At 40.1% G+C, this 20,391-nt stretch overlaps 1 protein-coding gene across 2 annotated transcripts in view; it reads right to left on the bottom strand.

Annotated features, from left to right (window-relative positions):
• RET (ret proto-oncogene) overlaps positions 1-19,092 on the bottom strand; it is a 74,380-nt gene extending 55,288 nt beyond the window's left edge. For both annotated transcript variants that reach the window (XM_018911003.3, XM_018911002.3), the window contains exon 1: positions 19,012-19,092. In XM_018911003.3, the coding sequence (XP_018766548.1) occupies positions 19,012-19,057 (46 nt within the window). In that variant the 5' untranslated portion in view covers positions 19,058-19,092. The remainder of the gene's footprint in view (positions 1-19,011) is intronic.
• Positions 19,093-20,391: the final 1,299 nt, after the last annotated feature.

Raw genomic sequence — 20,391 nt, forward strand, 5'->3', positions numbered from 1 at the left:
ACTTCAAATGGCTTGTCTACAGAAATTACTTTAGAGGAATATTTTACATGACATCATGCAACTACATTAAGTCAGTTCAATTACTGGTAATCAACTTAGAATATATCTGTGTAGTTATTTTTAGAGATTTTACTGAGGTTTATTAGGAGAACATATTCTAGCACTCCCTTTATCAAGATGCCATAATGCTCAGCTATTTTGGAAAAGGACAATTTTATTTTTATGCCCTTTGTGTAACATTTGGGGTTTTGAAGAGTTTTATTCTTTCTTACGCTCCCCAGAGTTAGTTACTTCTGAGGACAAATGTCCATAGGTTAACAATGAAAACACACAGGTTGCAGAGAATTTAATTAAGGGACAGACTGCAGAGCACTGGGTCTAACTATCCAGGAATTTGCTTCTCCCTTCTCAATGAAGCTCAAGGAAAACACCCCAAGGCCTGACAGCCTCCAAAGAAGTTACGGTTCTCATTTTCAGAGTTCAGAATAACCCAGAGCATGCAAAGGACAGCAGAGCTCCCAATAAACCCACTGGGATAGCCGGTTTCCCTCTTTGGATGCTGGATGCTGCTGGGATGTGCTCACTCAGTGGCAGAGGGCTCTGCAGCCCTGCCCTTGCTGTGGAGGTAACAAAAATTTCCTGCATAATAAAAAAGAGTTTCAGCAGCACACAGCTAGGGCAGGCTCTTCTGTGGTACCACCACTACACAGGGAAACTTCTCACTCCTCTGAGAGCTGAGAAAGGGAACAAATATATTTTAAAATCTTCTTCTGCTTACCGTATTTCACATGGATGCTGTCTCACCATGCCATATTAGATCAGGATGGAATCCATAAAAATAATATTAAGCTAACATGAGCAGGGTGAGGATAAGTTAAAGACAAAGCAAGTTGAAAAAAAGAAAAAAGTTTCCCTCCTCTATGCTTCCACCCTTTCTTTAGACTAGCTTTTATTACTCGACCAACATTTTTTAAGGGGTCTGTTTTGTTTTCTATACACATGTAACTCCCATTACTGTCAGTAGAAATTATGTATGCACATCAGTAGCAAACCAGACTGCAGGATATTTAACTCTCTAAGGTATCCATGTCCCTGTTACAGTCATGATTCAGGAGGAAAGCCAACAAATACATTTGGAATTCTGCCTTTAAACAAACACCATATTACAACAGGAAAAAGTACTGCCTGATTCTTCCAAATGGAGGCAATACACACAAGAGAATCCTACTTAAACCAACAAAAGACTGGATTAACAGGAGTTATCCTTTTCCACCATTCCCTCAATGCTTCAGTGCCTCACATGATGAAATTGATCAGAAATATCTCTTTAAAGAAACAAAGATAGGATTTTTCACTAACCTTTACACTGAGAAAGTTAAAAAATTACAGCAATACTTGAGAATAGCAAACAAGAAGACTGTAATATTTAGTTACTAGAACTAAGAGTACTTTTCCATTCACAGACCACAAAGAGCTTTTACAATACTGGATCTCCATCGCCATAAATCGGAGGAGGAAATAACGGGTAAAGTGGAAGAAAAATTGGGCCAAGTTCTGAAATGAAAAGGAAACCATTTTTCCTAACTCCTCATCTGACATTTTGTCCTCTGCAGCCTGTCAAGCTCTTCTTGACAAGCCAGTGTGCTGACCTCTCAGAAGCCAAAATCCCATGAGATCATGGAGGTTATTCTTTTCCATATAAAGAATCCTCATATGCAGAAGCTCTGACAATAACCTGTTCATTAATTGCCATTATTCTCCCAATATGAAGAAACCTCCCTTCAGGTACCTACACCAGTTTAGTTCCTCAGGCTTTTATATTCACCCCTCTTCAGTGTTCCTCGACTTCTAAGGCTAAGAGTGAAAAACACACATTAGCAGCAGCATATTCATCACTGTGTGCCTTACAATCAGAGGAAGGCACTTGAATTCCAGTAAGATCATGTCTTTTCCTTCCACCACTAATCATCTCACTGCAACATTTTCTCTAAACCACACTTAATGCTTTTATTAAGAAATTAAATCTAATAATCAATACAGGGATATGAACTACAGAGTCTCTGGGCACAGACACTTGTTCTGCCAGGCTATACACCACGAGACTGTAAAAGCAATCATGCTTTTAAAAATTGTATTTCTTCAATGAACTCACTGCACTCTCTGTGCCAAATGCAATTCTGACAGGGTCTCAAAACCAACACAAAAGGTGAAATGAAACCTAATGAGAGTTTTGCAGCTGAAATCCACAAAGCTTGATCCTACCCAAAATTATTTCACTTCTGTCACAGGAGGAAAACTCATAATGGACCTTAAGCTCCCTCTGAACACCTCTGTTTGAAAAAACAGACCCATATTAGCAGTGTATTAGCAGCCACAAATGCTAGTCTAGACATTACAGCCACAGCCTCCTTCTTTAATCCTCTCTGGCTCATATCTATCTGCACGTTAGGCTGTGATCATCCACATGGTTTTCTTGGCAATTTGGATCTCTCAAGAAACCTGGCCTGAATATGCTCTAGAAATACCCAGTGCAGTTTTACTTATAAAAGTGATTAATTGAAGACTCTAAGCTGTTACTACCTTGAATAGGAAATAAAATGTCACTCAGCAAGCCATAAATCATGAAAGCTGCCAATAAAAGCACCTGAACCGTACAAGTCAGAATCATGCAAGCCTACTATCTATAAAAAAGTGCATCTTTTCAACAAGATAATACCAATTACTTGTTTTATTAAACAGCTATAAACTTTTCAGACAATAGCTGATTTTGTGCAAAATATCCTTCCCTGATTTATCATGGATAATAAGCTTGTGAATGCAAACATTCAGACATTTTTAATTTTATTCTTTTTTTCTTAAGGGTGTGAGTCATAAGCATTGGTCCAAGCCCTCTGAAGGCAGCAGTGCTTATCCATGTATGGACAAAATTTAAACTCTTTTTGGTGGATGCCTATCTTATCTCCTACTAGTTCATATATTTATTTACTTCCCCCCTCTTAATAATTTAATAAACTGACAGCAAAGAACTGCTTAATTCTCCAGTAACATATTGACTTTGCAAGGGGTAAATGAAACAAATTAATTCATTTAGCAAAACTTAGTTGTAATGGCAATACATCTATCATAACAAGATTACTTATCAAGCACACTGTCTATTAGCTTGAAGAGAAATACTGTAAAATAAAAGCAGTCTTGCTGGCACATTGTATTGTCTTCCATAAGGTGTTTGCTAAACAGTGCAGCTATATTGTGATAGTGGATTTCACTGTAAATCTGTTTCTCTCATCAGTGTTGTTTTCTCTATTTTCCATAAATCTCTTTTGCATGTGGCAACACAGGAAGAAAAATCACTTCAGGAAGGCAACTCCTACTCTCCTTTACAATGACTGTGGAGGGACAGCACTGAATATTTGTTTTCTTTATGTCTGACAGACCTTATATAGAAATACATATCATATGTAGCATGTAGAAGGTATACTGTATGTAGCATGTTAAAATGTGCATCAATTTCACACATGCAAGCTCCCATGCTTCCACTTTTTCACAGTGGGGATGGTACACAACAATCACTAAGGGAGCCTGCAGTGGACCTTGCAGTTTTCTAATAAATCAAATGGCCTGGTGAAGAAAGGTATCTTAACTTACATTGTTCTCAGGAAATTAAAAATGCTTCACAGTACATGACACCTATCAAGAGCTGTGAGTAAGTATAATCACAGTCTAACAAAACCAATCTACTTCATAATTTTTTATCATGCTTTTGACTGCCATACCTAAATGCTTCCTAAGTAAATTATTTCTATACTCAAGAATTAAGAGGAGCTGTAACAGAAGAATCTGGTCTTTTTCCTCCATCTCCAAAGTTCCCCAGAGCAGAGGGATGTCTTTAAATCTCTCTTGGACACCGTGTTTTCAAAGGTTTTTAGAACATTTAAAAAGAGGGTTGCTTCTGTTTCCACCCAGTCTTTTCACTGTCCATGTTTCCTCATGAGCAAAGAGTCAGATTTATTTTTTTTTTCTTTTTTTGATTCAGAATTTTCATCTGTTTTGCTCAAGGTCTTACAAGATGCCTTGCTCCAGAAGAACACAATAAATGAAAAGGTAATGCTCTTGACTTAGAAGCAATGTTTTCTTGATCCCACTCCTCATCTGCAGAATACAATGTCATTTATTTGAAGCAGCTAATAACAGGAACAACAATCTGTCTGTCAACCACAACAGCAAGATTTTACTTAGCAGAAGCAACCCCAGGTACTGAACAGGAACCATGGATGGAACTGCCATGTGAAGAGAGCCAGATAGATACAGTTTGTTTCTGAAAAAAAAAGTAACTCTCTGAAATACCCTTCCATGGCTTATTACATTAGATTTTTCTTGTTCCCTTGCTGCAGCTGTCTTTAACAAGAAAATTTTAAAAAAGCAAACACAGGTGTTTACCCAGGGATCAATCCACCTGCTGTTCCTCTGCTCCACCTGGCCCTGTCGCTCACTACCTGGCCCAGCCGTACAGCTGGGATGACTCATCTCTGCACGAGAACCTTTCTAAATGATCTATTTTCAGGGCTTTGGTGCTGCAAAAGGAGAAGGAAGGAAAAAGACCTTTCTTTAATACCACATAATTTATCTACTTTGCATCATGCTTTTACCTCTTTTGAAATAGCAAAAGCACAGTGGCAGAAACCTCCAGGCTTCTGAATCCCAGGCTAATGTACAATTCACCCCCCCGGAATGAAAGGCATCATAATTCACAGGCATGTGCATCATCCTCCCCCAGATAACAATTTACTGAAGCAGCAAAAAGGAAAGAGATTTCCAAGTTTGTTGTGAAATTTCAGATCCGTGTTTGAACGGAGTTGATGGATTTCCAGAAGCAGAGTGGAGTGCTCTGCTTTGAATTAGCCATTATCTTTTACATCCCTCCATGTTTCCTGTCATCACAAAAGAAGATGAGTTACCCTTTAACTTACTGCAGAATAATCTCTGACTACCAGCAAAGGGGTAGTTAATGCTATTGGCAAGGATGATTTAGGAGACAATTTCAAAGTTCAGCTAACTATAAAAACAGAAGTCATAGTAAAACAGCCTCATTCATTCTGCATGCTGAGTGTGAGGGAAGCAGGGCTTAATACCACAAGCGCTGGGAGATGTGACAGTGTGATGCAAAACGGCAGTATCTCACTTTCTCCCTTGACAAATGCATCCAGCTCTGCTGACAGGAATTGGTGTTCATCAACCACTGCTAAAATATAATATATTAAGTATGACATCAGTGCCCAGACCAGATCTGACAGGCCTAAGTCTATGAAGAGGAAATCCTTACCTTACAGATCCAGCAGAATAATCCTGACTTCACAATTTTCATATTTAAACAAACCAAGTAACCTAACAGCTGCAGACAGGATATATTCTGACAAAGGCTTGATTCTAAGCTTATTTTTGAACATATTTTTAAGCCTCCTATAATGAAAATGTCCATTGTTTCAGAAAGTTGCAAGCCCTTTTCTGTGCTTAAAGAATAGCAGTAAATGCCCTCCAGCTACTTGACAGTCAGAAGCTTTTTTGCTTTTACTTTTTTCTTCAATTTGTTATTTTTACACAGGCGCATTTACATATAAATATATATGTATAATTGAGTTTTTTCCACAAAAAATGGAAACCCTCTCAAAAAAAAAAACAAAAAAGGAAGGAGCAGTTGTGTATTCAAAGTTGTTTAACAAAAATTTTGTTATGGAACAAGAGGGGTTCCCAGTATTTGGTATCACTGTATGTCTCTCAATCCTCATCCCCATCTTAATACCAAATACATATTTATCATCAAGGCTTTAATTGCAAGCAATACTGAAACTGTTGTTTAATAAGGCATCTTAGGTCTTTACCATGGCTGACAGCCCATCAGAAACCTACAGTTCAAAAACCAGTGATCAAAAGGTAACACATTTTCCCATGGATATTCAGCTGCCAGAGGCACAATACAGAAACACTGACATTGAGACAAAGACCACCACCATATGTCAATCATGTACTGAAGGAAACCACAGCTTGAAAAGTACCACTCCAGAAAGAGTAAACCCAAATAAACTTGTGTATATTTATCTGTGTACTTGATATTAAGTAGGCTCTTAATTTCATAATGAGAAACACAGACTCTTGAAAACTCAAAGTGCCTTAAATGTATCTGATTCTCCACCAGCATTTGCAAAATACCAGGAACATTATTTAGAAAGATAAAAATCAGCAAAACAGTCCATGTGGCTTATTTAATTTCCAGGGTACTCATATCACTCTGCAACTTCACACTTCATATATCACCATATCAACACCTTGTTATAACAAAATACCCATGGATACTTAGGGAGCCCATGCAAAATTTCTGTGTACTACTCCATTGTTAGGATGGACTGCTAGGTGATTTTTGACTAGGGCTTAAACACCTTGTTAAATATTGACCTAACTCTGGCAGAGATCACTGTGCCCATCACCGACCATTTGTTCCCACAACAATCCAAAACCGTTTACCCAGACAGCTCTACAAAAACATCAGCAGTGACAAAGCTGCCAATGATCACACTTAGATGATTTTAAGATTTCAGTATTGTCTCACTGAAATAAATTGAACAATCCCTCACTCCTACAGTTTTTCTTGCAAAGGGATTTGGAAACTCTAGAAGTTGTCACCAAATGCGTTTTTCACAACTTCATGTTGGGAAAAGCCACCATGGCAAAAGGAATAAAAACTAAGTCCCACTGTGCCCTCCAGAAGCAAGTATAGCATCTTTAAAGGAAAAAAAGAATAAAAGACACTATTAATAATAGTGACAATTGCATTCCTGTTTTAATTATTTTACAGTCTCCAGGTTACCTGAAATCTAGGTGAGAAATCCATCTTCATTAAGTAATGCTAGAAAAAACTATGACCCCATTAAACATAGAAGCAAACCATTATCTGAAAATCTTGTCCATTCTGCTTTTGACAGTACTTGTGGATTAACAGTTTCCTGGTTTTTCCTAAGCTTCAGTCTGTTTTCCCTCATCCAGTAAAACTGGTATAAGGAACAGAAAAGAAAGAAGCATTTTAACACTCACTTTGCTGAAATTTCCCCAGGCAAACAAAACAGGTACAGAAGCTGGAATGAAGCAGCTGAATTAATTTCATAGTGGTTTTTCATTATTTTATTTTCTTATCTCATTGACAATTTTTTTAAGCTCATTCTTTCTAAATAGGGTTATATTTTGGAACTCTGGTCAATCCTAAATCCATGTGGACATTTAACAAGAAAAGGTACAAGCTGGCCTTTGTACAAAAGTTACCATTTTGGCAATATACTCCCTGATCCAGGGGTATATCTACACCCATTATCTGGCAGTATCTAAGGGCAGTCATAATTAAAGTTGTTAGAAAGAGACGTCTAGTGTGAAGAGGCAAAAATGAGGTTCTGCACTTTCTCTGAATCACCTCTGCCATGATAATGCTCCTTCCTATCTTCTCAATGAATGCAGAAAAAGCTAAGGCTTAATGTTTTCATTCTATTGCAAGACAGATTGTACTCACAAGCTATTCAAAAGTTACCCGTGGAAAAAAATCCAAATAAAACATTCCTCCCACACAAAATCACATGCCTAAACAATCACAGATGCTGTGACACTGTCTGCACTCTCCATCAGGACATTTGGAAAGGTAATCACACACCCAGTGAATTTCATTTTCAATGGCAGTTCCACAGATTTGTAGCTTACTGTCCAAATGCCAGAAAAGGTAGCAAAGTAACGATTCTGCTTCAAATCAAGACTAGCTGGGATTGAGTTTAGTCCTTGGAAAGGAGGAACAACTCTTTTTCTTCTTCATAGTGATTTCCTCTGTCACATTCAGAGTGGGATAATATCACACTGGCAGGTATAGGGTAAACAAAAACCTTCTAAGAATGGGAAATAGGGTAATATTATAGGATTGCACCATATTCCCCTGGAGTTTTGTAAAACACCTTATCACCAGCTCCTTCCATGAGACCAGTGCTGCCAACCAACAGTAGTTAAGTAGCTCATGTCCCAAACTCCATTTTAAATTAAGAATATTTAAACAAACATTTTAATTGGAAGTGTGAAACTATAACGAATGCAGTGGAAGATGCTAACTATGCAACAGAACCAATAGTAGAAAAATACAAGCTGCAGCTCTTCAAAATCAAAATCCAACAAAGCAATGCATTGATAAAAGGGAGAGTTCTCAGCAGCTGATGTCAAAGACAGATAAATGGTCCTAGCAATTGCAATTTAAGATTCAGGGTGGAAAATATTGAAAGTAGAGTTATAATCCCAGTACTGATTTTTTTTCATGGTCTCTCTGCTCATGAGAATCATTAAATTCTCATTTAACAAGAACTGCCCACCAAATCATGAATCCAGTTTAACTCTTGATAAAATGGATCCTCAAATCTTGTGTCTACCTCAACAAACATCATCACTCCAATGCATTTCATTTTTTATCTGCAGAGAATAGCACTCTTTACTCCTCTTGGTGACAAGGTTAGGCCATAAGTATACAGACCTTTTCAAGGCCTTAATTGGAAACTCTTAGTGGCAGTGTGAGGTCTCTAGCTCACTGCCTGGGATTTGAGAATGCTGACCATGGAATTAGAAATTGATTTTTGAGAAGACAAACACCACCATATATCAAATATATCCCTGGGGATATTCTGAAAACCAGAAACTACAGAAGCTTGTCTTGACATCAAAGGCATCTAACTCCTGTCTATTCAGCTGTTGATGATTAACAATAAAAGTATTTTGATATTAACTCTCAAGTTACATAACTGCAGACTGTTATCATTATCTCATAAGGAGCCCTGATTGACCAAACACCAGACATTAGCTTCAGCAGACATACAAAGGCTGCATTTGTCCTGTTTTTAACTACCTAAGCACAAAACCATGAGAAAATGAAGTCAAAAGTTTCCAAGAGACATCATCTAACTCATCCAACAATATACAACCAACATGAACACACTGCTGTCCCACCTGTTCTTAAAATATTCCCAATTAAAAGAACCCCCACAATGACTGCAGACAAAAATCCTTGTAGCTCCCTGCTACCAAAATGTTTCCCTTATATCCCTTGCTATGCCCCAAGTTTTAATTTCCACTATTACTCAATTTCCACTAGTACATCCACCTTTGTAATACTTCAGCTTAAACTGCAAAATCTGAACTCTGTGCTTTTTCAATTGTCTTTGTAAATAAATTTTGCAACTCACTTATATTTCTCTTCAAAGCCAGCATTTCCAAAATTTCTTGTTGTTATCCTTTGCATTTCAAGAAGTATGAAAACCAAAATGCACCATTTAAAACTGGATATTGCCAGGCATCATCAGGAAATAAACTATTGTATCAGGTATGACTCTATGTAGTAATTCTTACATTATCTTACATACCATGACCAAGGTTTACCAGGGAAAGGAGAAAAAAATCTTCTGTCCTAAGGACTCTTTAGCAACAGGACATTTTATAAAATAAGTAAAAGTCCTTGCTACCAGTCTTATTACACTGACAAATGTTACTACTATAATCAATCTAAACTGAGCTTTTGATGAGCAATCTAAATATTTAACTAATGTACATTTCCTTTATTGTCTCCTGGAAGTTGTATTTAGGACAAACATATTCCAAAAGGCCAAAGTAGAGACCTGCACAGATTCATCCCCTTTGCTTTCTAACTGCCAGGTATTAAGGATGGCTCTGCCATGATGCCAAAATTGCCTGTGCAAACACAGAGGACAACATTTTTCCACTAAACTAAAAAATTCACACCCAACTGCACAATGCCAGGAAAACAAGGATTTAAGAAATTATTGGGAAAATTATAAAAACACAAATAAAAATAATCTACGGCAGATAGATTAAAAAAAAGGTGGAGAGGCAGCATCAAAAAGATAAGTAAAACCTTGGGCTATTGCTTATTTTCTTTAGAGATCTACTGCCCTAAAATCTTCGGTACGACTTTAATTTCAAATTTTCTTAGACTACAATCTAAGAAAATAAATAGTTAAAAAACCCCTTTTTCCAACAACAGGCTTACTTCAATGCCTCAGTAAGAAAAAATAATTTTATAAATTTTTTCAAAGAGCTTTTAAGGGTGATCTATCACAGTCTCTAAGGGTGATCCTGTTTGTTTTTAAATCTACAGAAACTAACTTTTGAAGATTTGGGTTTTGTCTCCTTTTTTAAATTAAAAAAATCTGCAAAATACATGTTATAAACTCTCTCACTAGCCAGAAAGTTCCCAGCAAAGCAATTTAAGACAACTTTTCTAATCTTCACAAAGGCAAAAGTTTACCAAAGCAATAAAATTGTTTAAAATGCCTTCTCATCTAGAGCATGTCAGCAATGCTGAATTGAAATGTGCAATAAAATTTATATAACAGCCATATTGTTTCCCCTTCATTACTTTAAAACGTCTATGTTCAAACCCAAAATCTAAACACTTCCCACTGGTTTTTTTTGTTTCATAATAGCAATTGGGATAAGCCATTTTACACAAATCATCTTCCTCAGTCCTTTTTACTTCATTGGCATCCAAGAGCTCAGCTAGAGATAGCTCTACCCAGAATTGCTGAAAAGCAGTAACAGACAATCATCTTTTTTTTTTATATTTGTTCCTGTATTTCTCTCCAAAGACACTGTGACTATCAAAATACAAATGGGGCACCCAATACAAAACTCACAGTTCAAAGGCAGCAGAAGCAAGCCAAGGTAGCATCCAAAAGGCATTGCCAAAAATCTACAGCTCAGGGAAACAAAAGTCCTACAGAAAGGCTTAAGGGCATCTCCCCTGGTCTAACTGAGGCAAGTTAGACTATGAAGGCTACTCATTAAAACACACACACAGATCTTGGTTCACGCTGTCAGTGAAAGTACCTCAGATGTGCATCTTAGCATAGCCATATTGACCAAGTGGTCAGGAACACTGCACCTAAACCTCAGGCGACAAGGGAGGACAAAGACATCCAAACCAGCTCTAAACAAAGTAGCCCTAATAGTGTAAACCAGGGCAAAACAGAGCTCTAGGCAAACCAACCTCACCTACATGCCTGGCTAATAACATGTGCAGCAGTCTCCAAACTAGATGAATCTTTGTATTCTCCATTCAGCAAAAGAATTGGAGATGTTATTTTAACTGTCGGGGTCCCACAGCAGGAAATCCTGCACCTCAGAGCCATTTCAATGGTTACACAGCACACACCACGAAATGGGAACTTGACATCCAATGGGAGCAAAGAGAAATCTGGCCCTTAAGGTACTGCCAGAGAGTTTTAATTTTGGGAACTGTGCAATCCTTTACGGGTCTTTGATGCAGCAGTCCCACTCTAAAATGCTTTGCTGATGCGGGATAAAACTAAGCCTAAGTACTTCAGAGATGTGAGAAGGCTCCACTCAAGTGTTTTACAAAATTATGACTTCTCACTGCAGAGGCCAAAGCAGCACTCTGTTTTGTAAAAAATCAGTGCTGGATACTTTCTCCAAAGGTCCTGTCAGAACTTCCCAGTCATCACAGGGCAAATTTCACATGGCAGCCAATGCCCTCTACCCAAACGCACTTTCTTCCACTATTCCCAATTTTAATTTTTGTGGGTTTATTTCCTCTGAAAAACAAACTTCTTTCCCTAATAAAATAAAAAATTTAAACCTTTTCTTGATGAGAATTCTTTGGATTCTTTCCTTTCCCCTTGCCGTTATTCAGATTTCATGAACAGCACACTTTTTGACTTACAGTCTCGCACACCACAATCTGGCAATATAAATGTGTTCATATAATTTTCTAGTGTCTACTTTTATGCTGTGTAAAAGAAAGCCTGATTGCTGCCCTAGAGTACATATACATTTCAAACCCTCTGGTCTTCTGAGATGACTGACTGCCATAAATGTATTAATTAATCATGCTATACTGGCCATTTCCCTCCAAACAGACATAATTAATCTAAATTTTTTAAATCAGCTTTTTAAAGTCATAAATTGTTATGGGCTAAATTTCAGTAAACAATAGCTTTTCTTTGACTTTATTCTACATTTTATTTGCATTAATGCAAATTATTACTGCCATTCTTTATCAAACAGCCAGAACACTGGCAGTCAGTACCTTCTTCACAAATGCAGCAACACACAGACCCACTTTTAACACAAGAGGCAAGTCTTAAGCAGCACAGTGGCAGAGGTGGAAAGAGAACCTAGAGAATCAAATCCATTCTCAACGTCTTGTGAACCACTGATATTTTTTACATCCTTACTTCTCTTTGCACAGAAATACTTTTTGGTGTCTACTTTAATATAATAGGGTATGGAAGGGCACCTCATCAATAAAGACAAAATATCTCCAGAAGCCAACCAGTGTAGAAGTATCACCTCCTAAGGGAGTCAAAGAAAGATGCTCTACATCATCCTTGTTAGGGACCAAACTCAAAGTATCAGCTCTTTATGCAGGAATGGTAGAGAACTACCCAAACTTCTACTCCTCCCAAATCCAGAAAAAGCATTACTTGTGTCTTTAAGCCACTGGGAGATTTAAGTCTCACCTCCAAGATATCCTCAGAATGGCACTGACAGGACCACAGGATGCCTGCTCTAATTCAGTGGCAAAACTAGCCTTTAAGGGGCTTTGGAGATAGATGAAATTCTGGTCTACTCACGTCAAAATGAGTCTTCCCATTTCACAAGTGAAAAGAACAGATAATGGAATTGTCCATATTTGAAAACTTGGTGCCTCTGAATTAGGAGAAAAAGCTAGATTTAATTTTATTATCTGAGATTGAAATTTGTCTCACTTAGAAAAAAGCCATAATGGACATTAAAAAAAAAAACAACCAAAACCCAACCACCCATTACAGCAACACAAGCAACTTTGTTATATCAGTTAAATATATTGTTTAATTAGTTTTCTAAATGCATACACTGAAAAGCCATTAGACAGCCATTAGGAGTAATACATCCATTTTCTTTTTACAATCACCTGATTTACAATCAGCCAAATTTCTAAACTAATTCAGTCAAACAACATTTCTGGCACTATTACCCCAGCAAAGTTTCCAATTCTCTTTTTTGACTGCGATCACTGCAATTTTCCCTTAGGCTCTAAAGCACTGATGATCATCTTCGTTTCAGCAGATTTACAGAGCATCTTTTAGGTTAAAATGTTCCTAGTATGTTTATGGTCTCATTTCAAGATCCAGAAATCTGAAGCTATTTAGCCATTTTTATGAAGTAATGTTTAAAAAAAACAGCTTTGTGTTCTCCTTATGTGGGGAAAAAAGAGATGGCTTTAGACAAATCTAAAAAAAATCCTGAGCTCCCAAAGGATGAAAATCCATCTGGTTTTTCACACATCGGCTGACTTAGCATTTATTAACAAAAACTTTCTTAATAAGTTTATTAATTAGCAACATATCTACTTTTTAAAAGGCTCATAATGATTTTGCCAAAACATTGTGGATTATCTCAGCATATTTCATGGATAAAAGAGAAAACCACATTGTAAAAATAAAGCCTTTGAATAGATTTCATTCTACAGCTTCTCCAATGCCATTTTTCATTGATGCATTATCACTTTAGAGATTGTGTAAGGTTTCCCATTGTGTTTTCCCTACATTGTATCAGCTCCAGCATCACCCAATTTGGAACTGCATTAGTCAATCAACAAGGCACGTGATATTCTAAGGATAAAGTAACTGGTGGTGGTACTTTACAGAAAACTAAGAGAGAGTGTGAGACAACAAGCAAATGTGTAGCACAGCTGTCAACTGAATTTGAACTCTGATCTAACCAAATATGCAAACCTCAAATCAGTCATTTTCCTGTAGTAATTGCTGTATTTATCCTTGCAATGCTTCAGTTGCTTGCTTTCCAAAATATAAGACAGTTACAAAAAAAAAAAAAAATCTGGAGAATAAACAATTCCCAAGTTTCTTTAGAACATTTTGGTGATTTTTTAAGCTTTGTTTCTGCCTAACCAAACAAAAGTCAAAAGCAAGAGCTAAGAACAGACCGCAGCAGGAACATGCCTCAATCCTGGAAGAAGATACTCAACATGCACCCTGCTCCCACAGGGAACCACCACCTAGGTTCAGGTAAGTTTTGCAATGCTCCTGAAACAAATACCAATGCTCAATAAACACTGTCAGGCAATTTTTACATTTCAAAACCAAGAGATAATTGCAGTCCATCACCAGCTGGCACCACTTAGAGCTCTGCCGGAAAGCTGAAGGATGCCAATGTCTGAACAAAGCAAACGCTCTCCTCACCGCAGACAGGCTCTAAATGACCTTTACACAGCAAGGCTCTCCAGAAAACACCAAGCTTCTTTAGCATGGATTTCTTCCAACCCATGGCCTATCTGTGTTTGCTAGGTTGCTTCATGGGAGAGAAAGCAGCTTGGAGAAGTGGGACCAGCAGTGCCAAGCCAACCATGAAAGTACAGCAACAAGTGAACAAATCCTCTCCCTCCTGCCAGGGGCCAAACTGGGGAAAAGGGAAGAACTGAAAATTAACAACACACATGTGTTTTCACCAGCCACGTCTGTCGTTTCAGTACAAAACCCCAAAAATATAAGAGACTATGACTTGACACACAGATGGAAAACCGATGGTCGGCATGCTACTGAATACGCATCTTGCATTCAGGTGCTGAACCCTCACTGTCGTTCAGACTGACTGCTGATGTTAATGCTATGAGAAATCTTGTCTGTTAATCAAAGACTAACAAATGAGCTTTAAGCATTAAAATGCTGGCTTTTTGTTATCTTCGTATTCATTTCCTTTATACTCTCTGTATGATAGTAACAAAATCCTTGAATGAAGCCAAAGACCAAGACTGTAACTAAGTGGCTGGCAGAAATAATCAAGCCACTAGCACATATTGCCCTGACTGACACCTTGAGAAGGCAGCACACAACAATGAGAAGGGAACTAAATATAACACAAATACGGATCCAATTAGCATGAATTTTAAAAAAATCCAACACAGTAAATTACTTTCTATGAAAGGGAAAACGTTGCAGTAGGTGAACTTGACTGCAAAATTTCATTTGTGAAGAAACTAGAAGGTGAAGGACCTGACAATGGGAGTAAAATGAGGGGAGACATGAAGCCTAGAGGACCACAGAGAACCTAGGCTCCTTCCCTTGTAGGAACGCTGGGATGAATCCCAGTGAGTGCTGTGCAAGTGATGCAGCACTTTCACAGTCCAATGCAAGCAGCAGCAGGTGACCAGAGACAGGACAAGGGCCACCTGGGAAAGAGCCAGACGGTAAGATCATGAACCTCTGGGCAGAGAAAAACAACAAATTAGGAAGAAACCATAGCATCATGATTAATAAATACTCCTTTTCCCATCAAAAAGAGCAGCATGGTGTGAAATTTCCACATAACTCTGATCTTTCCTGATTAAGACATAAAAGATCTAATGAAGTGCCTCTCATGGTCCTCCATAGATTCCCTTTGCCCACAGTCAGGGTTATAATAAAACAGAATAATTTTTACTTTACAATGTAAAATCCTGGTCATATATTATCTGACAGATAACTGTAAAAAAAAAAAACAACAACAAAAACAAAACAAAAACAAACAAACAAACCCAGGCACACAAATTATGTCTGTCTTAGCCAGCTCCTGACACAAGTCAATGAATGATCTGTGCTCCACCATTTGACCTGATCAGCACTGGTTTGATCCAAAAGCATGAGCGCACAGATGTTTTATTTGACAGAATCACATAGGTATTCTTTTCCTAGAGAAAGCACCCATTTTCTATCATGAAAAACACATGAAAAACACAGGAGATGTTTTATTTGACAGAATCACATAGGTATTCTTTTCCTAGAGAAAGCACCCATTTTCTATCATGAAAAACAAATATTATGTGAAATAATCCACACTTGGGGGAGAAGAATGTCAGTATCTACAGATCGTTTCTGAAGTTGGTCTGTCCTTGATTGGGATGCATGAGTTGAGCCTGGACTTGCCCTAAATTGTAAGCAGTCAAAACACTAGCAGCAATCCTAGCAGCAGGGAAATGCACTGTAAGAATCGATTCCAAACAGTCCATAAATGAGTATCAGAACTAGTACATGGACCAGAAGTTTTATATCACAGTCAATAAAATAGGAAAAAGTTTGAATAATCTGCATTCAAGAGCACATCGTTGAAGTAGGATCCCTATTATTTCCACGATTAGGTTTCCCTTCCAATTTTAAAAAAATTGCATAGTGTAATGCTTACAAACTGTGTTTTGTTCACTGAAAAGAAACTGTCTCATCAACAATTCCCTTTAATAACAAAAATTACTTTCCAGACAAGACAATCCTACCAAGTCTTTCCCATGGGCACTCTTTTCTACATTTAACTGAACAAGGTCCTCCTCTGATATCAATGAGCTTTCAGAATCACAACTCCAGCACTAAACAGCCAGGCAGTACGATAGGCAAGTAAACACTCTGAAGTCCTACAACTGACAAGGTCCAAAACTTTTGAAAAAGACATGTGCACACTCCATAATAAAACTCTGCATTTTTTTTAACTGGCAAAAGAGACAGAAGCCTTTATTTGGGAAGAAACATTCCTTTTATTTTTGCTATTTCTAGGCTACTGCACATTAAGGACAGTGCCTGCAGGAGACTCACACGTTGCCTGTGGTGCCAAAGCGCCAAGGCTGCGCCTTTCTGCTTCAGAACAAATGGTCCAGTGTGCTTTCTGCAGCCCACCAATACAAAATAACCAAATCTAATCCTTTCAACTAACAGCACGCTCACCAGATTGACTTCGCCAGCTCACTCAGTAAAATGCCTCTGGGGTTACTGTGAGCACATGCTTTTATGAACTACGGCAGTTTTAAGCTTTCCAAAACCTTTACATAAACCAAAGATGTACCAACAGCAATTGAGTGCAAGGCTATCCCTGCAGGTTAACTTCAGGTGGCAACCCTCTATGATGAGGTCTTGCCCAGATGAAAGAGATTCCTTCACAACACCTGGCAAGAGCACGTCAGTTACCACTGAAGAATCCCGGACGCTTCCCCAGGATGGAGCCCACTGAAGTTTCACTGCGCCCCCCACGAGGGGAATGCATCATCACTCCTAAGACAGCTGTGTTTCTAAACTGGAACTCTGAGCATGCAGGGGTTTGGCTAGTACCTCCAAGACACAATGCTTATCTTACCCTGCTGTAAAATCAGCTCTTATTGCATAAAAGCTAATGAGTGCCACACACCTAAACAATGTGAAGCAGTGTTTATCAACAGGCACCCATAGAACATTGCTAATACACTGGACTTCTTGAAATAACTACAAATACAATCACCCTAAAGTGCAGGCATAAATGTACACCACTTTTCTTCCCCATAGTTTTAGTAGAAACTAAGGGGAACCAAGTATTAAGCCTCAGGAGTCAAGGCTGAGAGCATAAGCAAAATATTTGCAACTTTAACTATAAGCAAGCAGTACACACACAAAAAAAAATCTACTTGGCAGCCTACTCTACCCAAATAAATTAGCTCCTGTAATATTCCTCCAAATACATTTTTGGCAGATCCAAAAGTTAACAATTTAGGGCTACATTTAATAATAAAAAGTCTTTGAAACTATTTCCAACTGCTGCGATCTGATATTTAGAAAGGTTTAGATATCTGTCTTCTTTCCCACCTAAAAGTTTCAGAACAAAATTTGTGTAAAGTTGTACAACTAAAAGTAAAATCAAATGATGGTCCCACTGAAAGGGAAATGCTACAGAAAAAAAAAATTCAGAGAGCAGCTTCAGAGGTCCTAACACCAGCTAGTTCAGGATGTGCAATAATCTGGAGTATCATAGCATGAATCAAAGAAAGCTCATCTGTCCAGCTTAAATAGAAATCATAGGAAGTCATCTTCAAGCAAATGCATGTGAATCATTTTGGCTGATGAAAACATACCCCTCAAGCTGAAGAACTTACGTAAATTACATTTCTCCTAATTCTGCCAAAAACATTAAAGAAAATGGATTTGCCAAAGATAAAAGCAAAGTAGGCATGATAGATCATCCATTAGCAGTACAAGTACGGCTAATTCTTCCTGACAGTGAAATGTCTTGGGATACAACCCACTTTATTTTTTTTTACTAGATGTGTGTGTTTAGACGCAGTATATCCTACACATTTTATCTCCTTATATCCTGGACTTCCCTACTAGTGAGATTTCACAAAGATCAGGCCTTAACAAGAACGTACTAAGAAAAGAAAAAATATGGACAACTGAAAGTATTTTAGCATACCAAAGAAAAAGAATTAAAAAATTAAATAGGAGCTGTATAATCTGTGCAAGTACAGAAAGTAGTTTAAAATGGTGCAAATTAATACAGTTAATCTTAATTAATAACAAGAAGGAAAATGTCACATGTTTATGAGGAATCACAAGGGCAGAATTAATATTGCACTCTACTCACTGTTAGACCAACTAGTGAATTAGTTTGGGCTTTACTTTTTTTCATAAATGCATTTTTAATGTGCAAGGTTGTACTGCATTCTCTAGCATACAACTTTGATTTATTCATGTAAACGTCAGAAAGCCATCAGCAAACAAAGCCATATGGAAGAAAAAGAGATATAATGGATTTTCTGTTTGCTTTAGAAACTTGACATCTGTGGATAGCATCATCTAAGTTACAATCCAATCACTATTCATATTCTGGTCATTTTCATTTACCAATCCAAAACGCATTTTATCTGATGATACCAAAAGCTCTGCGAGTGGTATAGCAGAGAAGAAATCGTGTTTTAAAAACTTAAAATGGGAATATACTTTAATATTTTCCCTTTCACATCATAAATTCAGAGAAAAGCAAACTCACATCTGTTGTAACTTAGCTTTTACAAAACGAAGAAAACGTATCAGAATTATTTATATCTTGTCTGTATTTGTGGCAAGATTTTCGGAACCAGCCCGAGCCGCTGGTGGCACCTGAGCTCCGCAAAGTTCCCGGGGGGCCGGGCTCGGCAGTACTTACCCCCGCAGAGCAGGAGGAACCCGGCCGTCCGCGCCGCCGAGCGCATCTTCCCTGCGCTGCTGCGGCCCCGCCTCGGCGCTCCGTGCAGCACCGGCCGCGCTGCCGGGACGGTCCGCGGGTTCTCAGTCGGGCCGGCCCATGGCCCGGGCCGGTGGCAGCGGACCGCGATGGGACGCACGGAGCCGGGCAGAACCGGGCAGGGACGGGACGGCCCGCGCCGGGATGCTTCTCCGCCGGTCCTTCCTTCGGTCCTCCTGGGTCCGGTGCCGCCCTGCCGCCACCGGCCGGGAAGAAAGCGCCTCGTTCCCTCAGCGGTGCCGCTCCTCCGGGGCTCTGCGGGCAGAAGCGAAGTCACGAGCGAAGCCCCCGCTCCGCCGCGCCCGCCGCCGAGCCCCCCGCGCTGCCCGGGCGGCGGCACCGCCCGGCTCCGGCCAGCCCCCGGCCCCTCCTCCGCGGCCGCCGGGCCGCTCTGCCCGGGCCGCCCCGCCCGGCGGGCAGCCCCCGCCCCGCCCCGCCCGCGGAGCCTCCGCCGAGGGGGCGCAACGGCGGCCCCGCCCCGCAGGCAAGGTGCGGGGCTGGGCGGCACCACCGCGGCGTCCCGGAGCGCCGGCTCGCGTCCGCCGGCCCGCGGGCAGGAGCGGGGCGCGGGCGGGAGGAGCGGGAGGCGGCGGCTTGCGGGGAGGAAGACAGGCGAGCCGCGCAAACACACCAGGTGCGAGACAAAGCGGGGACAGGCGCTGCGGCACCAGGATGTACCCGAGTGGCCGTCTTCCCCGTCAGCCGAAACACATTAAACATGTTGAATAATTAATCCTTAGGAGAGGAGACAATTTTTGCTTGATGGTAGGAGGATGCTGTAGAAGATGTGCGCTACCTGGCAGGCAACCAAAGTAAGCCGGAACGCACGCGTCCCGCTGAGCGGCGAAACGCCACTTTTAAACCGCAAGCGGGAGGGAGGGTGGGAAATCTAACCGGGCCAAAGCTGTAATACGCTTTAACAGGTCGGGCTCGCCGAGGAGAGCGCTCCGAAAAAGCCGCCGCTCACAAACACCGCCCAGAGCCCCCGCTGCGCCGCTGCCTCCGCTCGGCGACCCCGCCGCAGTCCCGGCCCGCCCGCGCCTTGCCCCGGCTGCCGCAGCCCCACCGGACCCGCGGGAAGCCCCGGGATGGGGCGGGCACAGTCTCCCGGCACCCGCGGGCACGGCGCCCGCGCAGGCTCTGGAGGGGCCACAGCGACTGCCAGCTGATTCAAACCCTGACCCTCTCCCAGCGCCTCTCCTGTCAGGGCATCTCCAACCTGCCGAGGAGATATTTCCTACTCCTCTCCTGAAAGCTCATGCTACTTCCACACAGCCGCGCTGCTCCACAGATCTGGTCGTC

The sequence above is a fragment of the Serinus canaria genome, chromosome 6 (assembly GCF_022539315.1).
Source record: "Serinus canaria isolate serCan28SL12 chromosome 6, serCan2020, whole genome shotgun sequence".
In the NCBI taxonomy this organism is placed as follows: Eukaryota; Metazoa; Chordata; class Aves; order Passeriformes; family Fringillidae; genus Serinus; species Serinus canaria.